At 50.5% G+C, this 24496-nt stretch overlaps 1 protein-coding gene across 1 annotated transcript in view; it reads right to left on the reverse strand.

Annotated features, from left to right (window-relative positions):
- The window catches only part of CAPN13 (calpain 13), an 80156-nt gene that overhangs the window by 21370 nt on the left and 34290 nt on the right, over positions 1–24496 (reverse strand). The window contains exons 8-17 of the mRNA XM_053589873.1: positions 20001–20086; positions 16060–16134; positions 14042–14190; positions 11975–12123; positions 7250–7261; positions 4917–5119; positions 3915–3951; positions 3517–3573; positions 491–548; positions 340–398 (exon numbers count right to left, since the gene is read on the reverse strand). Of these exons, the coding sequence (XP_053445848.1) occupies positions 340–398; positions 491–548; positions 3517–3573; positions 3915–3951; positions 4917–5119; positions 7250–7261; positions 11975–12123; positions 14042–14190; positions 16060–16134; positions 20001–20086 (885 nt within the window). The remainder of the gene's footprint in view (positions 1–339; positions 399–490; positions 549–3516; positions 3574–3914; positions 3952–4916; positions 5120–7249; positions 7262–11974; positions 12124–14041; positions 14191–16059; positions 16135–20000; positions 20087–24496) is intronic.

Here is a 24496-nt window from a genome sequence, read left to right on the forward strand (position 1 = left end):
TCAGCACAAGTCAGTCCTGGCTAGCTGCATGACCTGGGCAAATTAACATCTTTATACCCCTGTTTCTTTCACTGTGTGCTGAGATAATACCTCCTATGTCACAGAGTTGTTGCAAAAATTATAAGAAAAAATATATGTATTAAACAGTGCAGTTCTCAGCACACAGCGGTTACTCAATAGACGGTGACCACTGTCATGTTGCTATGGTTGGCCTGGAGAGTCAGTGAGTTGGAAGTGAATCCATGGAAACTCAGGGCCAAGAAGAAGAGAGTGAGAAATTGGACCCCTGCTGAAAGGGGTCCCCTCTCAGAGCCAGGGAGGGATGACTGCAAAGGATACGTCCATCAGAGCCACAATGCTGCGGCACTCGTCCAAGGAGAATGTGTCCCCCAGGGATCCTGAGGAGGGAAAGCCGGGGGGGCTGACGTGTTGGGGGCTGGGTGCCAGAGGGGACAAGGATGGGGCCAGCAGTCCCATGGGCTGATCCTACCTGTCAGGAGTTCCTGGTTGAGAAGGCTCTGAAGCTGGGTGGCATCAATGTCCGCCCTCTGTTCCAAACAAGGGAGGAAGCATTTGTATAGTGCTGGGCCCGAGAGACACATCCAGCTGGCCCTGTCTGTAAAAGTGCTCCATTTCTGAGCCTTTGGTTCCCAGGATGTGCCCATTTCGCCTTTGTCACGAAGCCTCCCCTGAGCTCCAGGCAGTGGTGGTCACTCCCTCCTCTGAACATCTGGAGGGCTGGTCATGGCGGCTGGCACCGGGGGTGGGCTGCCCTGCACTTCCCTCTCCATTCATTACTGGATGGAAAGCCAGGCTTGCCTCCTCCCGCCATCCCCTGCATGTGGTAGGCTTCCGGAAAGGTAATGTTGAATGCTCAATGCAGCCCGGTGGGTATTTTCCCCATCTGCTTCCAGAAAGAGATTGAGGGAGAATATGCTACTCTGTCTGTGCGAGTGCACACGTGTGTGATAACAGGAGTTAAAAATACCAGAAATGTAGGCTAAGAGGAGCTGCTATCACCGAACACATTACTTAGCATGAGTCTTCCCAGCCACTGAAGTGAAAACTGGAGACGTCATGGCTTTCCTTCCACTAGAAGCTGAAAGCAATTGAGGGGAGGGAGAAACTTTTCCCAGCCGCAGCTTCTGGACGACATTGAACAGCGTGGCAGACCGAGTGTCAGAGATGCAGGGTGTTCTATGCATGGCCAGCATACGTCCAGCCTAGGAAGGGCTGAGGAGACGATGTGTCGCTGTCACCCTGGGAGCTGATGCTGGAGTGAGGTTTCTCAGCAGGGCTCTGCAGGTGACACCAGTCAGGTGGAAGAAGGTGCGTCCCTGGGGTCTCCTGAGAATCGGCACCTCCCACCTCCCACCTCCCAGGGTGGGCCCTTGCCCGGAGGGCAGGCACAGCCGCACAGCCCTGTGGGGTTCCTCACTTGGGAGGACGAGCCCTTAGGGTGCTCCCCGAAGAAAACATCCTGCCACTGTCTGCAGTTGGTCCTCCGGTCATCCCTCCAGCATCTCACCTTTGGTTATGTCAGGGAAGCTGGTGTTGTGTACCCACCCTCAACTGAGTTTCTCTTCAGAGGAATCACATCCCCTTGATCTGGACAGCAGTGGACGTGATCTGAGGAACTCCCGCTCACAGGGAATGCTCCCCTGGACTACAAGCAGCTTTGGGGTATGGACCACGTTGCCCTCCTTCTTCATATCCCTGTGCTTTGACAGGCCCTGACGTGGACCCTATACTAGGTAACCAACCAAAAGTGTTTAAGGAGTGAGGGTAGGAACGAAGATAAGGGTTTCTTAAACCAAGTCCCACAGATTTGCACATTTGTCTCTCCCACCACAAGGTGAGATACCCAAGGGCTATGCTTGGTATGCCCAAAGCTTAGGGTAGCACTGGGCATGTCCTGGGTGCTTGGTAAATGCCTGCCAACTGAACAAACCAGCCCAGAGTCCAAGTGTATCCTTTCCCTACGGGCAGACCTAGAGCACTATGGCCTGTGCTGTGGCTAGTAAGGGAACGAATGGTAGCAGTACGCGCAGTCATAAGTTGTCGTATTAAAGTTAGTTAAAGCAACGTAGGAGATCAGGAGTTGGGACACGGTGAGTACGTGGGTTCATATTTTGCTTTAAACTTTCTTTGGAGGGCATAGTCTCTGAGGATAAATTGCAGGTTGTACAGACTAAAGCAAGGTGGTCCCTGCTCAGGGTGCCTGGCTGAGAGGTGAGATAGGCGGGAAGCCAGGCTCTGCTCCCATCCAGGGCACCCTGGCACAATGCCGCATCAGGGTCTAATTCTAGTTCCTACAAAGGCCACATAGGGGCTGCCAGTCACCCACTATGAGGAGGCATTTGGCTGTTGTTTGGAAAAGTCTTGATTAGGGAATCTGTCCCATCTTATCATATGACAAATATATTTTTATTTTAAAGGTGCAGGTGCAGGGACCATGTGTGAGAATATGCCACCTGCCCCTGAAGGAAGCTGGGTCTCAATCAGGCCCTTCTAACCACCTGGGGGCAGCTAACCTTAGCTTGGGCATCTGCTCTGGAGGAGCTAATCTGTCTCAATTCAATTCAACAGAAATGATTGAGCACCCACTTTGCGCCAAGGACAGTGATGACTGTTGGGGACAAGGAGTGCATATGATATCCTCCCTGCTTTGGGGAGCTCACAGACTGGGGACTGTCCTCTGGCCAGCCTTGCCATGTATCAAGTGAAGTGCCTTCTGGATCAGCCCAGATGGTGGCCTGAATCCTGGGCTGACACTGATTTCTTGGAGGTCCACATTCAGCTGCTCTTTGCAACATGTGCCCCTCATTCCACCTACGTTCTTCATTTTTCCTTTTGGGTCTCCTCTTGGGCCCAGGCTGCCTCTGGGTTACCACAAACTGTTTTTTACCCTCTGAACACAAAGCAGGGCCTGGCACCCTTCATGTCCTTGGCCTCTGCCTGGCTCCAGGCAGAAGGGAACCCATGGTCATTTGTATCACTCCCTGCTTCTCACACCAACATGATTATTAATAGCCAGAGGCCTAGCCCTTGGCAGCCATTTTATCCTGACAAGTCAAGGAGTTCTTTATAACAGTTTATTAAACTATTAAGAAAACCCCATGTGCACATAGGTGGCTTGGCAGGAAGGACGCTGCTGTGGCTCTCTGAAGCTGGCCAGCTCCCAGAGGAGTGATGCCAGGCTGGTGGAGGCGGCTGAGTGGGAGAAGGAAAGATTTCAAGGGGTACTGCCAATTGCTTGTTTTAACATTTAGAAGGCAACACACCCCAGGTCCCCCACCCATAATTATCCACTCCGTTTCTAAGCTCAACATTCCATCTGGATGTCACCCACATGACACTGGGTGTGCCGCTGCTTCCCTACATAGTTTGGCAGCTACAGTTCTGGAGCCGATGTGGGGAGAGAGGCTGATAGAATAATTCATCCACCTCCTGGTAAGGGCTGGGAGAGGCCCTCCACCCCCATCCTAGGTAAGGCCCCTGGGGCAGGCACAGTACCTGCTGAGCGTATCTGTAGAAAATGCTTTCCTGGGAACCAGGTTCTGCAAGGCTTTCCTGGATCAAAGGGAAAATAAGCAACATTATTAAACTGGGGAAAAAGCCACCTGCCTGGCACAGTGAGGGCACACACACACACACCCAGATCTGAGACAGAGGTTTCATCTACAAGGTGGAAAAAATCTTTAGGGAAATAAAACAAAAAATGAAGTTTGTGGGAGGAAGATGGTTGGGTTGAGCCTGGCCTTGGAGGCTGCTATCCTCCCCCAATCTCACCTCCCCTTTGAGCCATCGATGGCCCTTCATGGTGTCTCCATTTTCATTGGTCAGAGGACAGGTAAGAAGGGGACAGAGCTCGTGGGGCTGGGAGGTGGGCGAGGAAGCTTACACGTGCCTACCTGTAGTGCTTTCAGGCTGAAATTGCTGCTCAGGCTCCTGTAAAATAGGGAACAATGTGACAAGGACAACCTGTGCACCCCTCAAAGGGGCCTGCATGTGGCAGACACTCGGATGGCACTTGATGCTGCCAAGGGCTGAGCAGGGAGCCCTCAGCACTGCAGGACATGAAGTGGGCAGCCAGGCAGTCAGGACACTGATGAGCACCAAAGCCACATGCCCAGTTTTCTAGGTGGACATGGTCCGGTCTTTTGTCTTTCAGTAAATAATTCCTTTTGCAACCAGATACACATGTACCGTGACCCCCATTGCCAGAGTGAATAAGCTGTGTCCTCTGCTCCACCTCTAATTGGTGGTACAATGGCTGCTGGCATGCCAGACTGAGGAGGCGTCCCCCACTGCAGACTGTCCTGATGACAGTGATGTCTGCCTTGGGCCCAAGAGGGGATGAGGGGCCTAGAGGTGTGAGTACCTGCTGATCCCAGTCTTGACCCACTGACTTGGATGCAAGACCCTCCATGATTGGACCCTATCATTCAGGCCCACTTTTGGCTGCCTATATACCCATGTTCAGGCCACATTTCTGACAATGTGACAGGCTTGCCAGAGGCCACCGTCCTGCACAGATGCTGACACCACCCACTGTCCAACCAGCCCTGTGCTCCTCATTTCCCTGCTGTGTTCATGCTTGTTCCTCCCCCCTCCCGGCCTTCTCTTTAAATCATCACAGGACCAGCTCCAGTGCTGCCCCTCGGAGAGCCCTCCTCAGCCCCTCCTCAGCCCTCCCGTGGGACTTCACGTTTCCACCCACAAGGGGCCTCGGCCTGGGTGTGGTCTGGGTCTCGGTTCACAGACTTCCTCGGTCCCCTTTACAGGCCCCGCGTTGTGTCCTCCGCTCACACGGCACGTGCTGCGGACCCTGAGCAGACCTCCGCAAGCAATGTCACCGTGCATTTTTACAAAATTAAGTAGAATAAAACATTTAGAACTCCAGACTTCCATACCTGTCACCATCAGGCGTTTTCAGGAAGATTCGGAGCAAGAACTCAGCTGCACCTCTCCGTGCTGAGGGGACCACGACATAGTTCCCGGGGCTCAGGTGGAAGGATTTTGTGAAGTTGCACTTGGTTTTACAATTTATGCCCTGGGCGGCATTTCTGAATGGGGAAAAGAATGTGGACGGCAGTCTCTCCCCGAACCGCTGGAACTGGAAGAAGCATGAGTGTTGTGAGGCTTCCCCTCCATGCATGGGCCTGCGCCACTGGGGGAGACACCGCCACCTCTAGACCCTGTCTGTCCACTCCACCATATCTGCGTGACAGGCCCTGCAAGGGGACATGAACCCTCCCAAGGCACAGTCCCATTTAGACAGACCCGTACATGAATGCGAGGGAGTATAGTGCAGTTTTATCTCAGTAAGCCCAACAGCATCCCGGGGTTCTGGGTTTTCTCTCTCTGTATACATATGTTTATATATGTCTTATATATATGTTTATAGTTTCCGTGGAAACTAGTGACATCATTTCAACACTGTTTTGCTTCTGGGGCTCCTAAAGCCCCTTCTCTCCTAAACCTTTAGTGAAATACCCTAGATGGCTATGGTATTACAGAATTAAATTCTTTCCACTTCTGTTTCATCTCACCAGTGGCACCCCGAGATTTCTTCCTGTTGGAGGAATAATAGGCCCTGATCATTTTCTTTTTATTCCAATCTTTTCTTAGAGATAAAACAATAAATATAATGCCGTTCCTATTACCAGACATCACATGCACATTACATAATAAAAACCCCTTACTAAACAAATTTTCCCCACGATAGTCAAGCAAGGGGATCCTGTTTAGAGTGGTTATGGACCAGAAATGGATATTTATGAGCTCTGCCCACGGAAAAAGCAGGTGAAAGGGGATAGTTTCTTTTCAGGGTGTAGGAAAGGGTTTGTCTCCAGGGTGAGACAGGAGATAAGACCCTGTCCCAGCCATACAGCCTCCAAAGTGATCCTGCTGATGTTAACAGCAGCCCTGGTGGGTTTGGGAGTCAGACTTGCTTGGGCCCTTTTGGAAAAATCAGTGATGGAATCAGTTCTTCTCCAGAAGGTCAGTAAGGCCCCGTGGCTCTGGGTGTCATTGTGTGAGTGTGCCCTGCATATGTGCACGTGTGTGCATGTGGGAAGCGGTATACATGCAGAGGTGAGGGTGTCGAGCATCCTACAGTACTGCTAACCGGCTCTCCTGCCCTCCTCCCCGTGCTGGCCCTTACTCCCTGTCTAGGCTGCTGATCCTGCAGAACAGACCTGCTCAGGGGCTGTGAAAAGTGTGTAGGGACATGAGGGGAGTCTTGGCCCAATACTCAGAGGACTCAGCATAAAATTAACATGAGGATAGTTGTGAGCTGGCCTGACTCTGTAGTTCCTGAGATGGGGCATTTGCCTTTTCCTAGATTCAGTCCCACGCTGCTCTCCAGCTCTGAGAATGGAAGGGCTGACTGGTTTTTTGAACCTGAATGCTTCCCTATGATTCCTTCCAAACATTGCATTTCTATGGCTGGGGTTCTGGGGCCAGAGTCAGATCCTAGCCCCCAGCTTTGTGGCTGGGCCACAGCTGTCATAAACATGCTATTAGCTTTCTACCTTGACTTCTGCATATCCCTTGTCCTGAAACTCCTCTGTCTTGGTGTCTGTCAACCTGTTGGGGCTTCCCTGGAAGGCCTGGACATGGACGTGCTCCAGTCACCACCTGCTGGCTGCAGTCACATCTCGAAGTCCCCAGGTAACTGCATCTTCCTCTTGGCAGCTCAGAGCTCCCATCGTGGGAGGGATAAGTATCCCAAACTCCATCTGCCCTTTTCATCCTTCCTCCTAGTCACAAGTCACTTTTGACTAATATCAAGCCAGGTTCTATTTAGGGGGTGGTAAAATGCTTATAAGAGGATTTCAGCCTGTGCCTGGAAGCTACATTTGGAGAGCACACATCCCATTTGTGGTGGATTTGGGGGCTAATCAGGAGGCTGAAGATCTTTCTGAGGGACCTCTTAAATCTGCTCTCATCTTAAATAGCAGGGAACTGGCTGTATCAATCTTATCTCTGTCAAGAGCCACACAGTTGAAGATCGTTTCACTTGAATGTTAAGCAAAAGAACAGCCTTCAACCTTCCGTAGACCAGGACAGCTAAACATTTTCCTGCTTGGTTGACTTCTTTGGAGATTCTAAGTTTATGTCTGACATAAGACATAGCAAGACAGAATGCGCGAAGGCCACGGGCATTGGAAGAGGAGGAGCACTTCAGCCGAGGAGAGCAGTAAAGGTGTGGGAAGCCCAGCGAGGGGACGGTGAGCCATACCTGGAAGTCAACCTGCAGGGAAGAGGAAAGGCAGATTCAGGGACCGGAACCCAAATAAAAACACTGGCTTAGCCCCGTGTCCCCTCTTCTTGAGTGCCCAGCCTGTTTCCTAGCACACCTGGGCATGAATCAGGACAATTACTCATTCCCTGCGTGGGGTTGTATAAAAGGAAAGCCACTCAGTTGTAGAGAGCAGCAAGAGAATCTGTAAATTCCCTGACATCGGGGTGTCCGTGAGCAGTCAGCCTCTTTTTTTCCATTAGAAGGAATACAATACGATGGGAATTTGTTCTAGCCTCCCCACGCCTGGTACTTGCAAGAATCATGTATGTACGTGATGGGGGACTACCCAAGCTGCAGTCTTTCCCTGCACGAGAAGGAAGCTCCACTCTGACCCACTCTGCAATACGCAAAGCACTTCTATGCGATGTGCTGACAAGGATCCCATAAGTGACACGAGGCTCCGTGTTTTATGGATGTGGAAACTGAGGCTCGGTGGTTTAAGCAGCAGAGTTGAGAGCTGAGCGAGTTGTGTCACCTCCTTTGTAATCAAGCCCACCACCACCAGGCAGTCTCCCCCAGTGGTGTGCGTTTTGATTCTTTCCTGTTGCTCAGCTGGGCCCTACCCATGGGTACAGGTTCTTGATTTGCCCAGGCGGCCTTCTCTGGAGGCCAAGGGTAAGCTGGGAGGGAGGTGGATAGTCTTGGCCCTGGGGGAGGAACTTTGGGGGTGAGGACAAAATGCTGTGTCCACTTGGTGCTTTCCACTGTCCTATCTTCTTCTGCCTGTTCATACACCGCCAGGGTTTGGTTTGACATAAGGCAGAGTTGAGATCTCACAGCAATTGGGGAGTCACGGGCCCAAGCCAGGGCGGGAGCCTCACATCAGCTGTGTCAGCATCGCCACCGCTAGAGCTCTGGAGACCTCTGAAAGCCTGGCTGCTGGCACGTGCATAGCCTGTTTCTCTGCTGGCTGAGAACTCATGCATCTTTTGAGATGTCAAAGTCTGGGGTATTCTTTTGTGTTTAACTCAATTAAGATCCTGCAGGGTCCCTGGGGATCTTTAGGGAGCCTAAGGAGATCTTGGGTCTGAGTGTTCCTTCAGCAAAGTGGGAAGTGGTGAGAATCATGCATCTCCGGCTAAAAAGTAAAGACCTGGGCTTGGTGTCACTTTTAAAATGGCACAACAGTACTATTATGAAACCAATATATAATCATCCACACTTTCATATGAAGGATAAACACAACTATAGCCCAGAATGAAGGAGGGAGAGAGGAGGGTGAGAGGAGGGAGAGAGGAGGGGAGGGGGGAGGCTGGCTGGAGGGAGGTTAATCGGTGGGACCTCCCCTATTGTGCATATTGCAAGGGTACATGTCAAATCTGCTAAGAGTAGAGTATAAATGTCTTAACACAACAATTAAGTAAGGGAGGTAAAGGCGATGTCAACCATTTTGATGTAGGCATTCCAAATTGTATATAAAATCAGCACATTGTACCCCATAATTAGTGTACGCAGTTATGATTTAATAAAAAAGTATTAAGAATTAAAAAATAAATAAAATGGTACAGGGTTCCTGAACTGTAAGACTCTGTGCATATCAACGCAAGACTGCTAGGTTGCCCGACTCTGGACACCAGAGTCAAGGATGGCAGTGTGAACTGCAGCCCCAGCTGTGTGTGTCTGTGTGTGTGTGGCGGGGGTGGGTGGGGGGTCTGAGAGCCTCTCTGCTTCTTCTGCACGTCAGGAAAAGGAAGAATTGGCTGCGATATTTTGGGAGGCCTGTTTGACTCTTGACCCATTGGCTACTGGCTGGGCAGACTCCATGCCTCTTCTCAGCGTTATTCAAATCCTTCCCTCTGTCTACAGCCTTTTGTTCTTCACAGAGGCGAGAGTTGGGGGTCTCTGAGGATGACAGTCCCCTTAGAAGGCAGCTGAACCAGCAGGGCTTCTTGGCTAAACGCCAGGGAAGGAACCCAGGTGGGGTGGGCTGAAAGGCACTTCTGGGAAGGATAGCTCTGACAGCTCTCGAGCTGCTGTGGTGTCTGGAAAATGCAGCTTGGAAGGTGGTCAGGAGCCAAGGGAGACGGTGACATGGCCAGATACCAGCACAGGGACTGCCCTGCCTTGCCGCTGCTGGGCTCAAAGATTTGCTGCCAATAGTCCTTGGCTCGCGCTCCCTGGTTTACTTATTTCCACATATGTCAAAGCTCCGAGTGACCAGGAGAATGTGTTAGCGGGCAGGAGAAGAGGTATCTGATTGGACAAACCTGGGTCTGCACCTTTTACATCCAAAGTCTGGGAGAGAGAATATGTGGTCTCTTTACCTGTCACAATTGAAGGCTGCATCCTGCCCCCCACCAAGATTCCCCCAACGCAGGAAGGACCTTCCGGTGCCAGGTGGGGATGAAAATGACAACTGTTCACTACTGCATCTTAAGAAACGTTCTCGGAGAGCCTTGACAGGGTTGAGGCACCTCAAAGTGTTGTGCTAAACCGCAATAATTTCTTTCCATTGAATTCATGTAACAGGAAGCACAAACACACTCAGAGAGACTGGAACCCAAAGCTGTCGGTCTTCCAGAGCCAGAATTGTTGTTTTTTCTTGGAGCCATGCACGAAAGGCAGAAAGGCAGTGTCTAAGCCCTGCCTAGAGCCCTGGACCTGGGACCACAAGTCCTGAGGTCAAACACTCCCCTGTCACCTCCTAGCTGCATCTGGTTTCCCCCTTTACTCTCTGAGCTTGGCTTTCCACACCTATAAAAGTGGGGATAATTGGAGTTTTGAGACAATGAATGTGAATGTGCTTACAATTCTGAAGTACAGGTTGGACATCTCTAATCCAAAAATACAAAATCCCAAATGCTCTGATGAGCACCTTTTTTGAGCATCATATTGGTATTCAAAAGTTTTTTTTATTTTGGAATGTTCTGAATTTCAGATTTACAGATGGGGATGCTGAACTGACACTTATATAATGGCAATATTCCAAAATCTGAACAAGTCCCAAATCTGAAACACTTCCAATCCCACGCATTTCAGACAAGGGACACAGCACTTGTACTATATCACCTCAAGGGCCTCTGACTAGAGTGAGCCACAGCCAGAGCGCAGCACTGCTCAGCCGTCTCAGCTGAGAGTGGAGTGCCCAGGAGCCCTGCTTGTTCATAAACAGGTAAGACCCAAGGCTGTCAATTTGGCCTTCATCTGTGTGAGCGGAAACTGAAATCATGCCCAGAAATAGTGTAATCGAAGTTCCAGCCCGGTTTGGTAATGGACCTCTGATATCCTGGGTGCTTACGCAGATGATTTACATATTTGATTAAAGTCTTGGGGCACCTCTGGTTACTTTGGGGTACCCAGTCCCAGCTCTGCCATTAACTCTGACAGTGTCACTTCACTTCCTCAGCCTCAGTTTCTTCGACTCTAATATGAGGAGAGAGGGTCCCCACGTGTGATGGATGCTGGATCCTACCCTGTTTCCCTGAAAATAAGACAGTGTCTTATTTTAAGGTGTGTTCCCAAAGATGCGCTAGGTCTTATTTTCAGGGGACGTCTTATCTTTCCTGTAAGTAGGTCTTATTTTCGGAGGATGTCTTATTTATGGGGAAACAGGGTAAGTACCATAGTGCAGAGAAGCCATGGCATGTGTGATTTGAGAACCATCCACTTTATCTGTGAGGTGTGTTGAATTGTTTCGGGGAAGGGGCGGTAGTAGATAACTGTTTATCGACTTTTTTTATCTATAGCTATTTTTTGAACCTATAGCTAAACTTTTGTGGCACACTTAAATTATGTTGATTAAGAAAAAAAGTAAAAAGGAACACACTTACTGTGGTTTGAACTTATTTCAAAAATAGTTTAATTAATGATCTTTAAAATTTTTTCAAAGCACACCCAAGATCTTTTCAGACTACACCAATGTGTCATGGCACATGGGTTGAAAATCACTAGAGTAGAGGTTCCATCTGTGTTTTTTTTCTTTTGTAACTTTTTACAAAAATGTTTTATTAAACGGTATTTTAATAAATAAATTCCCTGATTACCTACTCATGGTTGGTTTGTACAGTGGCATGGTGAAGGGGGCGTGGCCCCCAGGAGGTGAGGAGCTGCTCATGGGGGATCCTTGAAGGGAGAGACCCACGTGGAGGGAAAACCTGGCCCGGGGCAAGTGCCTACACAGATGCTGGCATTATAGCCACCAAGCTGTGACTGGACTTTGGTCTAAACATAAGAGAAAAATATACCTTCTGGATTTTTACCCAGGCTTTTTTTTTTTTTCTTAAACTCTTCCTAAAGTTCAGCCAATGATTCTCAAACTTTAACAGGCATAAGCACCCCCTCTGGCAGGGGGTAGGGGAATTGTTAAAATGCATATTTTCTTAGGCTCTGTCCTTAGACGTTCCAATTCAGGTCTGGGGAGGGCCCAGGAATCTGCATTGTTACAAAGGCTGGTGTTGGCCCAGACCATTTTTCCAGTAGTAAGTACTAGATGCTGCAACATCTCAGGAAAGGATGACAAGTGACGCAGGCAGGCATGAATCCCACCGTAAGCATGAAGTCTCTTCTCCTCCCTGGCTTCAGATTTTCCTGCAAGTTTAGGGCTTGCATGAGGTGTGCTATGGCCTCTTTGGGCTTTATCTCCAAAGTATGGTGCAGTCAAACCTCCCAGCCTAAGGTTTAATTAAATTGCCAAAAGGGCGAGGCCTGGGCAGGCTGCCTTACCTTGAACACCTGGAAGTTCAGTGGGAATTTCTCATCTTCTGCTTTCTCACCTGATGGCATGCCAGCCACCGTGAAAGACACGACAACATTGGTGCCTTCAGTGTGCTCTTGCACAGAGAAGGGGTAATGAGCATCACTCTGAGGTCCTCCTGCATGAGAAAGAGCTGTTAGCAGAGCTCAGCTCTACTTCTGGGACTCCTAGCTGGGCCTATGTCCAGTTCACAGGGTCCTGTGGGTTTGTGGACTCTGGATTGGAGACCTAAGGCCTGGTCCCAATCCCTGAAGTTACTAGTTGTGATATAAATTTTTTTTTTTTTCTAAGCCTCAGTCTCCTCTTAAAAATAGGGAGGGGAAGTATATAGTCTGCGCTGGGTGAAAATGTTTCTTAAACTGTTAAGGATGAGGGCTATGTTTATAATAACAAGTGTAATTCCAGAGCCCCCAGGTAGTATACATGAGTTTAGATATAGGCAGTAACCACCAAAGCCTTGAAATGGCATCAACCACCCACCACCACTGGAGACAGGAAAATAGGCAGAGAGATGGCAGCTCACTCCAGCATGCTCACCAAAGCCAGAACGAGAGAGGAGAACTAATGTGAAAACTGCTAGATTCAAATGCATGAAAGGGCAAAGGCAAGTCAGGATAGAGATGAATCGATACATTCAGAAGGTTCTGGTTGCAACTGGGAAGCTCCAAAGGGGAGTGGGGAGATGTGCAGGACCATCATCGTGTCACAGGCTTTCTGAGAGGACTGCATAAGACGGTGCGCTAAAATGCAACTAGCAGCATAGCAGGTGCTCAGTCGCTGGCTCCCTTCCCTCTCTGCCTTGTGAGGTACTATTACAAATGGTCCCAATGTATAGTTTTGGTTAGTTCATTGATATGCGTGATATCTGGAGAAGAGGGCTTCGGCTCCACAGTCACAGCTGTGCAGCTCTAGAAAATCAGCACATGTGCTGCCCCTGAGTGACTCAGTGGCTCCTCAGTGGAGTCTGCACGTGGCCTCCTCGGGATGAGGGTCTCTGAGCAGCAGAGCGACCACTAGAGCCTGGAGTTGGGAAAGAGGAACCCCTGAGGTACATGGTGTCATTTGAGCAGACCATTCTAGACCAGCAATGCCCAGGAGAACTCACGCACATCTCACAGCGTGAACACACACACATACACACTAACACACAAACATGGTTTACAGCCTCTTCAGTGTGCTCTTGCACGGAGAAGGGGTAATGAGCATCACTCTGAGGTCCTCCTGCATGAGGAAGAGCTGTTACCAGAGTTCAGCTCCATTTCTGGGACTCCTAGCTGGGCCTATGTCCAGTTCACAGGGTCCTGTAGATTTGTGGACTCTGGATTGGAGACCTAAGGCCTGGTCTCTGTTATCAAGGACATACGCACACTCAGAGTCATCTACACAGGGGAATATTTCACTCAACAGTGTCACAAACAGGAACAGGAGGTATAGTGATGGAGTGTGACTCTCCCAAGGTCATGGTCAACAAGATTCATCTCAGGAGATCCCAAGGATAGGCTTAAAGACACCTACTTCTGGGACCTTAACAGGAAGACAGGGCAGGAACTGTCTCCCCTGTGTCTGGTGGTGCTCTGTGGATTGAAGGGACAGGCACATATTATTGATCTCACTGTTTACAGTTGAGGACGTTGACAATAGAATAGATAGTTACAGGCTCAAAGTCAGGAGGCTAATACATGGCCGAGAAGATGGCTTGACCTGGGCTCTGACTTCTGCCCAGTGTTCTTTCCATTACCCCCCCTGCTGTTCTGGACACCTACTGAAGGGCAGTGAGCCAGCTGGTGGAAGTTAGCAGAAGGACGGCAGTGCAGGGCACAGGGCCAGGGGAGACCTGATGGAGATTTTCCCACCCATCCCCACCAGCAATCATTTCCCTTAGAGAAGCAATAGCCATCCCATCAGGGTGATAAATTCCTTTCCTCTCTGCTTCAGACTGATGGTCCAGAATCAAGGGCAGGAGAGAGCTGGAACCAGAGCGGGGCTGGGGCTGCCAGCTTCCAGTTGGGCAGCGTGATCCCTGGGGTCATAATTACCTACATTGTTTCCTCGGATGACTTGGTTTCTAAACATCATTGAGGACCATCTTTCATGGAGCACGTTGTTTCCACGGTCCAGGGTGATTGGAATTTGGGCACATATAAACAGGCAGGAGAAGTTCTCTTGGAAATCTTGACATGACATCCTGTGAAAAACAGGTACACATGACTAAATGACCACTGGCTGTCCCCAGGGTGGGAATTTCCAACACTTCAGTGTCAGCCAAAGAATCTGTTGACTTAACCACTGTCTTCCCCAAATACCAAAGTCTGATTCTGGTCATTGACCATCAAGTAGCCCACTGTTTTTTCAGTCCCTTTCCTCTGGAGGTTGGGAGGACCAGAACAGAGTCATTTTCTGCATGTCACCTGGCCGGAGCTTCATCATTAACCACATCTCCTTATTGATCCAGCAGTGACACTTTTCACACGAGGTGGGGGGGTGACTACCAGTTTCTCTCTGTAGTGGGTCCTCTACACCGCTAGGAAAATCACCCTTCCCGAGGGCCTTTTACAAAATTCATTGCTGAGGTCTTTAGCAGAATAAAATGAATTCCATACGTAAAACCCTATCTCTTACTGTGATTAATGGGAGATAGTGGGATTATTTTCCTCCTAATTTACATTTTTCTCCTGGTTCTTAATTACTTAGACCCAGGTTCCTTTCCACACTTGCTAAATTTTCATTTAAATATGTTGCTCAGTAAACCAGACAGCCCTCTAAGAAAGATCCATCTAGTCCTACAGGAGTGTCCAGGCTTTTTTTTTTTTTTTCTCTCTGCTGCACACTGAAACAGTAAATACGTAAATGTTTATGAAAGCTGATTAGCAAAGGAAAAGGTCTCTGCATACTTTTTGTGATATCTGACACTTTAGATAAGCAAAAAATTCCTGACAAAGTCAGCATGTGGCCCACGGGCTGCAGGTTGGACACCACTGCTAAGATGTGAGCACGCACCGGGAATATGTTTTGAAAGCATCTGGTCCTGCACGACTTCTGGGTAAGAACATCAGTGGTTTGCCCAGAACTGTAGAATCAGGGCTGGGAGACAAGGGCCTTGCTGCTTTTTGGAGACTGGGGAGCTCCAGGGTCCCAACAGGATGGCACAGAAGACACAGATGTGACAACCAGGCCATCTGGTTTCCAGGAACCTCCAACTTTAAACCATTGGTGCCAATATTCCTGGCGCCTGTGGCTCAAGTGGCTAAGGCACCAGCCACATACACCTGAGTTGGCGGGTTCCAATCCAGCCCAGACCCGCCAAACAACAGTGATGGCTGCAACCAAAAAATAGCCGGGAGTTGTGGCGGGCGCCTGTAGTCCCAGCTACTTGGGAGGCGGAGGCAAGAGAATTGCTTAAGCCCAGGAGTTGGAGGTTGCTGTGAGCTGTAAAGCCATGGCACTCTACCGAGGGCCACATAGTGAGACTCTGTCTCAAGAAAAAAAAAAAAAGGTAAAGAGGAACACTACCTAATTATCCCCATGACTTTGGGTGGCACCTGTGGCCCAGCGAGTAGGGTGCTCGCCCCATATACCGAGGGTGGTGGGTTCAGGTCCGGCCCCGGCCAAACTGCAACAAAAAAAATAGCCACAAAAAAAAAAGCCGGGCGTTGTGGCGGGTGCCTGTAGTCCCAGCTACTCCGGAGGCTGAGGCAAGAGAATCGCCTAAGCCCAGGAGTTGGAGGTTGCTGTGAGCTGTGTGAGGCCACGGCACTCTACCAAGGGTGACAAAGTGAGACTCTGTCTCTAAAAAAAAACAAAACAAACAAACAAACAAACAAAAAAATGTCCTGAAACATCTAACATTTCATAACTGAAATGACTTTCCCACAAGAGGGAGCACACGATAACTTCCCACCGCATTTCTGTGTCTTGTTAGAGAAAATAGACCCCAAATTTGTCTCTGCAGACCTAATTCCCATCCTCATAAGAGTTTAGGGAAAGAGGAAGAAATGGGGACCTTGGGAAAATAGTTAATGATCGAAAAATATCATTTTTAAGGATGGATAGATACCAAAACTCGCCATCTTCCTTGTTCTTATGGAGCTGGCTTTTCCATGGGTCACTGGTTTCCTGCCACTCCCGAGACCTGAAGGTGGAGACAGGAACCGGAGGATGAGATTTCCAAGAGCGTTTTATCAACCACGCGTGGCCCCACAGTGGCCCTTTGCATGGGCCACCAGTCGTTCCTGGGGAATGAGTGGAGAGGCCATGCTACCCAGGGACAGGACTCAGTCATCCTCTGTCTGCTGGTAGCATTCAAACACCTGTTCCCGCCTGGTCCTCTTTCACCGCTGGAGTCCCATAGTGATCTCAAGTCATCCTGACCCAGCCCGTACCCTCCTCTCATTGCCTGAGTGAGAATGTGAGGAGTTGCTCTCTCGCCATCCACCCATTTCCTCCCCTACTTCTGTTATCCTACTTCAGGTCACCCTCAGCTCCCCCAGCACATCTAACTTTCCCATCCATCCACCATGCTGCCATCCAAATGATCTTTCTAAAATATAAGCTTGATGACGTTATTGCCCTGCGTCACACATCAGTGCTTCCCTGGTACTCTCAAGGTGAGGCTCAAACTCCTCAAAGGGAACCTGGGCCTCTGCCTATCTCTCCAGCACTCTCTTCCCACCTACCCTCACCCTTGAATCATTCCATGCTCCAGGAATAATGACTGTCTTCATTTCTTCAAAGACACCTGTCTGCCCTGCCCACCACCTTGGCTTTCACCTGGATGCCCTGTCCACCTGGAACACTGTTCCTCTTCTCAGTTCTGTAACCCACTCCATCTTCTTCTGGGTGGGGGGGCTTGCTCAGCCCTGCAGCCCACCTGCCCCATGTGCCCTGAGCTCCTGTAGCCCTGGTGCCACTGCTATCTCGGCAGCTAATGTCACTTGGGCTTGTTTATTAGACTCCACGTGCCAATATGTCAGCAGAGGTGTTTCACCCATGCCTTGGCTTGTAGTTGGCACATGATGATTTTTCATTAGTTATTTAATTATTAATGCTGTCCACTCCCTTGGGATGATGTGACTAGAAGCCGGTCCTAGGGTCTGTGCTGAGGAGGACACCCTCACTGGCAGAAGGGAGCCCCTCTTTCAGCCCCATCTTCACAGTGGAAGCATGCTCCCTGGCTGTGGTCCCCAGTGACACAGGAGTTTAATGAGATCTTTCTCAGGGAGGGACTCATGTGGGCAGCCGCGGTCACCCTGTGCTGCGATAGCAAGGCAGGGGCCACCATTCAGGCTTCTGGGTACAGGCTGAGGCAGTCAGATGTGTTATTGTAAAATGGCAATTTTATAATTAAGTGATAATTACATTTTCTGCAATGTGTAAGGGAAAATAAATGCAGCGTAAATCGATATGCTATTGATCCACGCAAGTTTGCCTTTAAGTGTGTGAGACTGAAATTTCAATTATGGCGAAGATTAGACCATCCAGCTCTCCCCATCCATCTCCATTTCTGAAAAGTAGGGAAGAAATCGACCACCGCATGGAGACAGTGAGTATGTGGTCCCTGTCACTTCCTTCCAGCCTGGTTTCTTGTGGGAAGTGGGCGACCCGGAGCACCCAGCAAGGTTCATGATCCTACAGAGCAGGTGCTGTGAGACCCATCTCCCCAGCCTCTGTTCTGCACATGTCTCTCCCCTGTTCTGAAGCTTTCCTCATGCCTGTGCCTGCAGGGGATAAATCCACACTGCTAAGCTGCCCTCGGCAGGCTTGTTGGCCCTGAGCGGACCATGTGTGTTTCTGGCTCAGCACTGTGGCCTGGGCTCCCCCTCCTACCCAGTCATCTCCTCTGAGGTGAGTCACACGCCCTCCCCCACCAGGCCAGCTCAAGTTCACCCTCATCTGTGAAGCCTCCCCTAAACATGCCTGGGCATGGAAGCATCTCTCCCCTGAGCTCTGGTGTCCCTTGTTGCCTTCACCGACTATTTGATAATTGCATGTGGAACATGGGCCAAGCTCCCCCACCCGAGAGATTCCACTATCGCCATTTGCTTCCCCTCTATTCCTAGTCCCAGGAGGCAACACCAAACTAAGGATTCTGGCTCATCAGGTCACCTTCTAGGCACACTGGGCAGCTGGGAGCCGCCAATGGGAAGGGAAAGCGGAAAAGACCGGAGGCCATTAGGACTTACATCAGAAAGTGCAAAGGTCACCTCTGGAAAGAAAGAAAGAAAAGAGGCAAGAGAGAGGGGAATAGGGCGTGGGGAGGGAAGACATTGTCCAGCCGGGGCTGGTTCATGGATCTGCAAGGTCCTTCTCTTCCTGGGTAGGGGGAAGCTATTTGGCTGACCTGTTCTCCAGGAGGCGTTGAAGATCCCAGCCGGGTTTATTATACAGATTCATTTTGCTCTTTCCTCCTTTCCTGCCCTGCCCTCTATTTTCCTACTCCCACCTCAGTTGTCCATTCTCTCGACATCTGTTGAGTACCCGCGTGTGGCAGGCTCACAGAGGCTTGGAGCAGCCCTGCCATGGCCGTGTTTGCAGTGTTAGGCCAGGGTCTGGGTGGTCTGGAATCAGCCTGAATACAAGCCGACCTTGCATCTGCCTCCCAGAATGCGCTGTCCTCCCTGTGCTGACCCTCACCTTGTGCAGGCCTGCTCTCCTGTCTGCAAAGGCCCTGCGTTTCCTTTCAGCTCACATTTTCATGTTTCCCCCACAACTATGGAGGCTGTGTCGCCCCATCACTGGTGACCACTGTGGAGGGTGTGTCTCTCCCTCACTGGTGACCACTGTGGAGGCTATGTCCCCCCTCACTAGTGACCACTGTGGTGGCTGTGTCCCCCAACCCACTCCTTACCACTGTGGAGGCTGTGTTCCCCCATCTCTGGTGACCGCTATGGAATCTGTGTCCCCCAACCCACTCCTGACCACTGTGGAGGCTGTGTCCTTCCATCTCTGGTGACCGCTGTGGAGTCTGTGTCCCTCATCCCACTCCTGACCACTGTGGAGGCTGTGTCCCCCCATTTCTGCCATTGTGGAGGCTATGTCCCCCCATCTCTGGTGACCGCTGTTGGAGTCTGTGGCCCCCATCCCACTCCTGACCACTGTGGAGGCTGTGTCCTGCTACTTTTCGTGGATGTACACAGACCTTCAGAGGAATTTGATGGAGGCGGCCTCACTGGCTTTCCAGAGGAGCAAGTAACCCACTGTGCCCTCCCCCCATCCTTTCAGGACCACTATCTTATTCTTGGGCAGCAAGGGCATGGGGGCCTAAAGTCTGTCTTTGTGGCTACCAGGAAACAGCAGCCCAACTCCCCAGGAAAACACTGACCACATGGTGGGGCCCCCATTGGACATGTGCAGGGGCGGCCTGTGAGACCCACTTAGCCTGCTCACACCCACAAAAAGGGCAGGTATGACTTCATCATTTATATTCCAGGTACCAAGTCCACCTGGGAGCCCAGAACAGCAGGGCAAGGCTGACAACTGAGTACACTGAGTGAAAAACCTTTGCTTCAATTTCTCCAGCTGCTCCTAGGTATGCAGCCTTTTCTGTCCTGATAATGTGGCATGATCCTTCTAAAGAATGTGGTTTCCTCCTTCTCCCTCCCTCTCCTTCTTTCTCTCTCTCCCACTCTCTCTCTCTCTTTTTCTCACATGGGCACACCAAGTGGGGACTTGGCTCCTGGCCTGACTCCTGACCCTTTTGCTGACTTTGGCTACGTGGGTTCCCAGCTCTAGACTGTAACCTTCTGCAGAATAGACAGAGGGTCTTGTCATTTCTGTACACCTCACAGCACCTGCCCAACACAGTGCACTTAGTACAGAGTACACCCAGCAGGTGCCTAATAAATATCTGGCAAATGGCCTCATGGGAGCATGAGATAAACCAACAGCCATATGTAGGTGTGACCTGAATAGGCCTGCAGTGAGACCCTTTGTGGGCGAGACACCACTGCCCTCATGAGCTCTCTCTGAAGGGTGGAGAGAAGTTTCCAGAAGCCCCACCTGTCACTCCAGCGCCCTCTCCATTCGGTGTTGCCCCAGGGGTTCCACAGGCAGATAATTTCTTCCCAGCCCCTTCTGTACTGAATCTGTAAAGAACAGAAAAGGAAACTGTCAGTGCTCTCCAGCAAAAGTCAGCAGAAAAAGGGAATATGAATGAAGCTGCTTTTTACCTCCAAGGACTAATTTAACTTCTGACCTCATTTGGCTGCAGCCGGAAAAAAATTGAAAGGAAAAAAAAAATCAATGTCTCTGTGCTGCCTGTGTGGAGCTGGAATGAGACAGAGGAGAAAATGGGCCGCTTTCTGCTCAGCCCCGTGCAAAGGCAGGTGCAACTTCATCATTCCCAGCAACTGCATCCCGGAACCTGGGAGCCAAGATTTAATAGCAGATAAATAGCCAGGGATGTTGCTTCGGGCTGCAGAGGAGAGATCTTTATGGGTCCCTGGCCTCCCCCAAGCCCTGTCACAGACGGCATCTCTATTCCACAGCCAGCAGCCCGGCAGGAGCTGACAGCACTGTGGTGAGTGAGGAGGGAAGAGGAGGCTGATTGGAGCAAGATAGGACAGCCTGGGAGCTGAGATAGACAAGGCTAGCTAGCACGCCTCATCCTGATCCCAGCCGGCCAGGCACCTCTGTCTGTGAGCAGACGGCCCACGTGGCCTCCCTTCCTGGTTAGTGCCGTTGCTCCTCACACCACTTACTCAGAGGGCATGACTGTGAACACTTAACACGGCAGTGACCCCTTGAACCTACATTCTTAGGAGCCAGGAGCCCACAGCCTGGCGAGAGGAATTAAAACATGATTGAATCGTACCTGTGATATTAATCTGTGCTAATGTAGTCTGAGGAGACAGTCTGGAGGGGCGAGGGAAGGGGTGCACTATTCAGAGAAAGCTCTGAATAGAATAGAACACGGCCGTGGAGAAGAGGGCCCCCCGCGTGGAGGCAGGCTCGGAGCTAGACGCCGGCTAACATGCTTTCTTCCACCAATTCACTGAGTGGACGTTAACACAATCCCTGTCTTGCAGAGGAGGAAAGTGGGCACCAGAGCAACTTGCGAAGGTCACAGAGTAAGTGACAGAGGCAGAATTTCAGTCCTGGCCACTGTCAGTCTCCAAAGCCCAGGCTCTTAGTTTTGGAATTGGGAGTGGATAGAGGCCATTCTAGGATGTGGGGGTGACTTCAGCCCCAAATATAATCCCTGAGTCACCTAGCTTAGGCCCTTGATCACCAACAGGGTATCATCATGAAGGAGTGACACACAGGGCCCGAGAACTTGGCTTTGAGGGTTCTTTCCTATTGTTTTCCTTGTGGCCCTTCCTCCCAGTCAGCACTGCAGTGGAAGGGGCTCAGGCTTTCCATGCCTCTCCCAGGGGGCCTGGTGCAAACCCAGGTTCCCACACCCCACCACTCCAGCCCCAGCCCCACCTCCAGTCCACACTTCATTGTTAACTGCCAGCACCTGACAGAGCCCTTGGAGTAGGGACATGAGAAATTGTTGCCTGGTGGCCAAAAGAGCTTAATGAGCCACCTCAGTGCCCAGCGGGTAGTCGGGAGCTCTGCTAGGCATGGGGGATGAAAGCAGCCAGTGATTCAAAGGGGCTGAAAGCAGGCTAAATGAGGCATGCAGATAAACACTCACCCCTGTGCCCAGGGGGAGTCACCGGCTGAACTAGGTGCATAATAAAAAATGCCAATTTCATTTATTTTCCTGTCTGTGTCTTGCCTAGAGGGACAATGAGCAGATTAAAAAGCATGCTGCATTTATGGGCTACTTTAATCTTAGCACTTGTGGTTCAGAGTTATAACCTCTTCTCTCTGGAGACTCTTGGGCCCTCGTGTCCCCTCTGTGTGACAGTAACCTACTGGTAATGGGACAGGTTTTGCATAGGGGATATGGGGTCACATTTGAGGCCAAGGTCGTGGCTACCTCAGGTGAGTCACTCCTTGGCAGCTGGTCAGTTCCGTCAGGAAGGGGGCCACTGGGCAAGAGGTGGCCCTTGTTGTCCATCCTGGAATAGTATTTCCTCAGAAGCATTCTCCTGAATGCTAGTTCCATTGGCCATTAATAGTTATTCTCAGGAAAAATGGTTTCATGGCTAAGGGCAGATTAAAACCAAGCAGTACTTGTGTTGTTATTGTACCCTTTCTTGGATCCCTTAAAGGCCGGCGTCCACCAAGGATCCCCACGGGACGAATATGATGAGCTATAGTTTCCAGAAGTATGTGGAAGCCTGTTTTCCCAGAAGTGCTCACCAGGTCAGTGCTCCTGGGAGCACGTTCTGGGAAGTGTCACCCGCACATTGTGGCCGAGCCAGGGTGGATCATATAGGACTTGCAACTTTGATCACATGTCATCACAAGTGGGGCGTGGTGCTCAGCTCCAGGGTCCTTGGCAGGGGCATAAGAGTGAGGGATGTGAGTGGAGTCCTCAGGAGCCCAGCAGCCTCTGCTCACACTTTGACTGCTGGGTTTACCTGTGTCACCCAGGGGCTCTATAATCTGGGGTGCTGCTCTATAGCCACTCTATAATCCAGTGGACATGCCCCTCCACACCCAGCTTCTGTGGGGGCTCACGCTCCATGTCCATCTGGACTTCTGGGTAGACAAGTCCCTTCTGTTCTATGTTCAGAGGTAAAACAAAACCTGTCTCAAGGTCTAAAAAGCGTGTCATGTGCAAGAATAGCAAATACATAGTGAGGGTACCCCAACTTCCTCAGCCCATGCCCTAGCCAGATGCTACTAATTGACATCCCTCTCTCCCTAGATCTGGAAACAGCAAGGTGATGGTATTGGTTGTCCCTCCTTGTCGGGGTGGGGCAGCACAGGTGGTGTATAGTTGAGAGGAAGTGGGGCTGGAGCTGCCGTGGCTGGGATCTCTTCCGGCTAGGGCACTGCAGGACAAGTGCTTCTTGCTGTGGGAAATGTCTTTGCAGCTCCTCACATATATGCTATATTGGGGGATCAGGAACGTCACCTTCCCAGGCCAAGAGCCAACGATTAATTCACTCATGCATCAGTATTCACTCCCTGATCCAAAAAGCATTTATTACAGAGATAGTAGACACCTAACTCAGAGGAAATGCTTTTCGTTTGTGGTGGGGGAAGCTTTCCGGCCAGGGCTGGGTTTGAACCCACCACCTCTTGTATATGGGGCCGATGCCCTCCTCCTTGAGCCACAGGCACTGCCCAAGAGGAAAGGTATTGTTGCTGATTTACCTTAGGGAGACAGGGAGGGGACAGGAGAGATATTGTCCCCATTTTGTGACTGGGACACTCACCAGAACATGAAATAATGGTATACTGGCCTGAGGTCAGTGGGCAGGAGAGCCAGGCTAGTAGAGAGAGAGGCAGGGCAGGTGTGAGAGCCACAGGTGGGACCTAACACTGTATGCCGTGGCCCATCAGGACCTGTGATGAGTGCACCCTGCAGTGTGGAACTCTCTTAGGGTGTAGATGACATTATTACCCAATCATAAGAATTGTGGCAAATACAGAGGGGGGGACATGTGCAGAAACCATCACAAGGCCAGGACACTGGCGAGACCTGTCCAGACGGCCATTTCACAGGTGACTGTCTGCATCACCCTGGGAAAGGCATTTCTCCCATCAGGCCTCGGCTTCTCCCTTTATAAACAGAGGCATCTGGACTTCAGCAGTGTTTTCCAGCTGAAATTATATTACTTATAGTAATGCAGACATTTTTGTTCACTGAAAGTCAGTTCTTCCATTAAGGGAAAGACTGTCCTCCAAAGCTACTCCCACTCCCCTTTCACAAGAAGCAAGTTTCATCTGGGCATATGGCCGTCCAGCAAGACAGTCATTTTCCAGGCCCCATGGCCTCGGGCGGCCATGTGATTAAGTTCAGACTGATGGGATATGAGAGGAATTGACAAGCGCCTTTTCCAATTGTTGCCTTCTATGTGGATGTTTGAGTGTCCCCTGGACTCTTTCTCTACCCTGGCTGGAAGATGAAGGGACTTGGATCAACCATCACAGGCTCCGAGAGGCCCCATGTTGGGGAGAACAGAGCCACCTACCTACCAGCCCTGCACCACCTGCTCACCTGGGAGAGAATCGAGCTCTGTCCTGTTTAGGCCCCTGTATTTTGATTTTTTTTTTTTTTTTGAAGTTTTTGGCCAGGGCTGGGTTTGAATCTGCCACCTCTGGCATATAGGGCCGGCTCTCTACCCCTTTCAGGGCAAAACTTTCTCCCAGAGTCAATTGGGTTGTTCATTTTGCCTCTTTTGGGGGCTAGTCTCTCTGTTTGGCTGATCTGTCTAAGATCAGCTCAGGGACATCAAGACCTCTGGTGGGTTCCTGGGAGGAGGAGGATACTGGGAGCCAGAACTTCTATATGAAAAGAAATTGCCACTGTCCATAGTGGGTGCCACTGTGATGACAAAGGTAATTAATACTCATTTTAGCTTTGTTTGACCCCTGCCTAGAGGAACAAGAATTTGGGCACTGGGGCACAGGCCAGGGAGAGCTGGCCG

Source organism: Nycticebus coucang, chromosome 4 (genome assembly GCF_027406575.1).
Source record: "Nycticebus coucang isolate mNycCou1 chromosome 4, mNycCou1.pri, whole genome shotgun sequence".
NCBI classification, from domain to species: domain Eukaryota; kingdom Metazoa; phylum Chordata; class Mammalia; order Primates; family Lorisidae; genus Nycticebus; species Nycticebus coucang.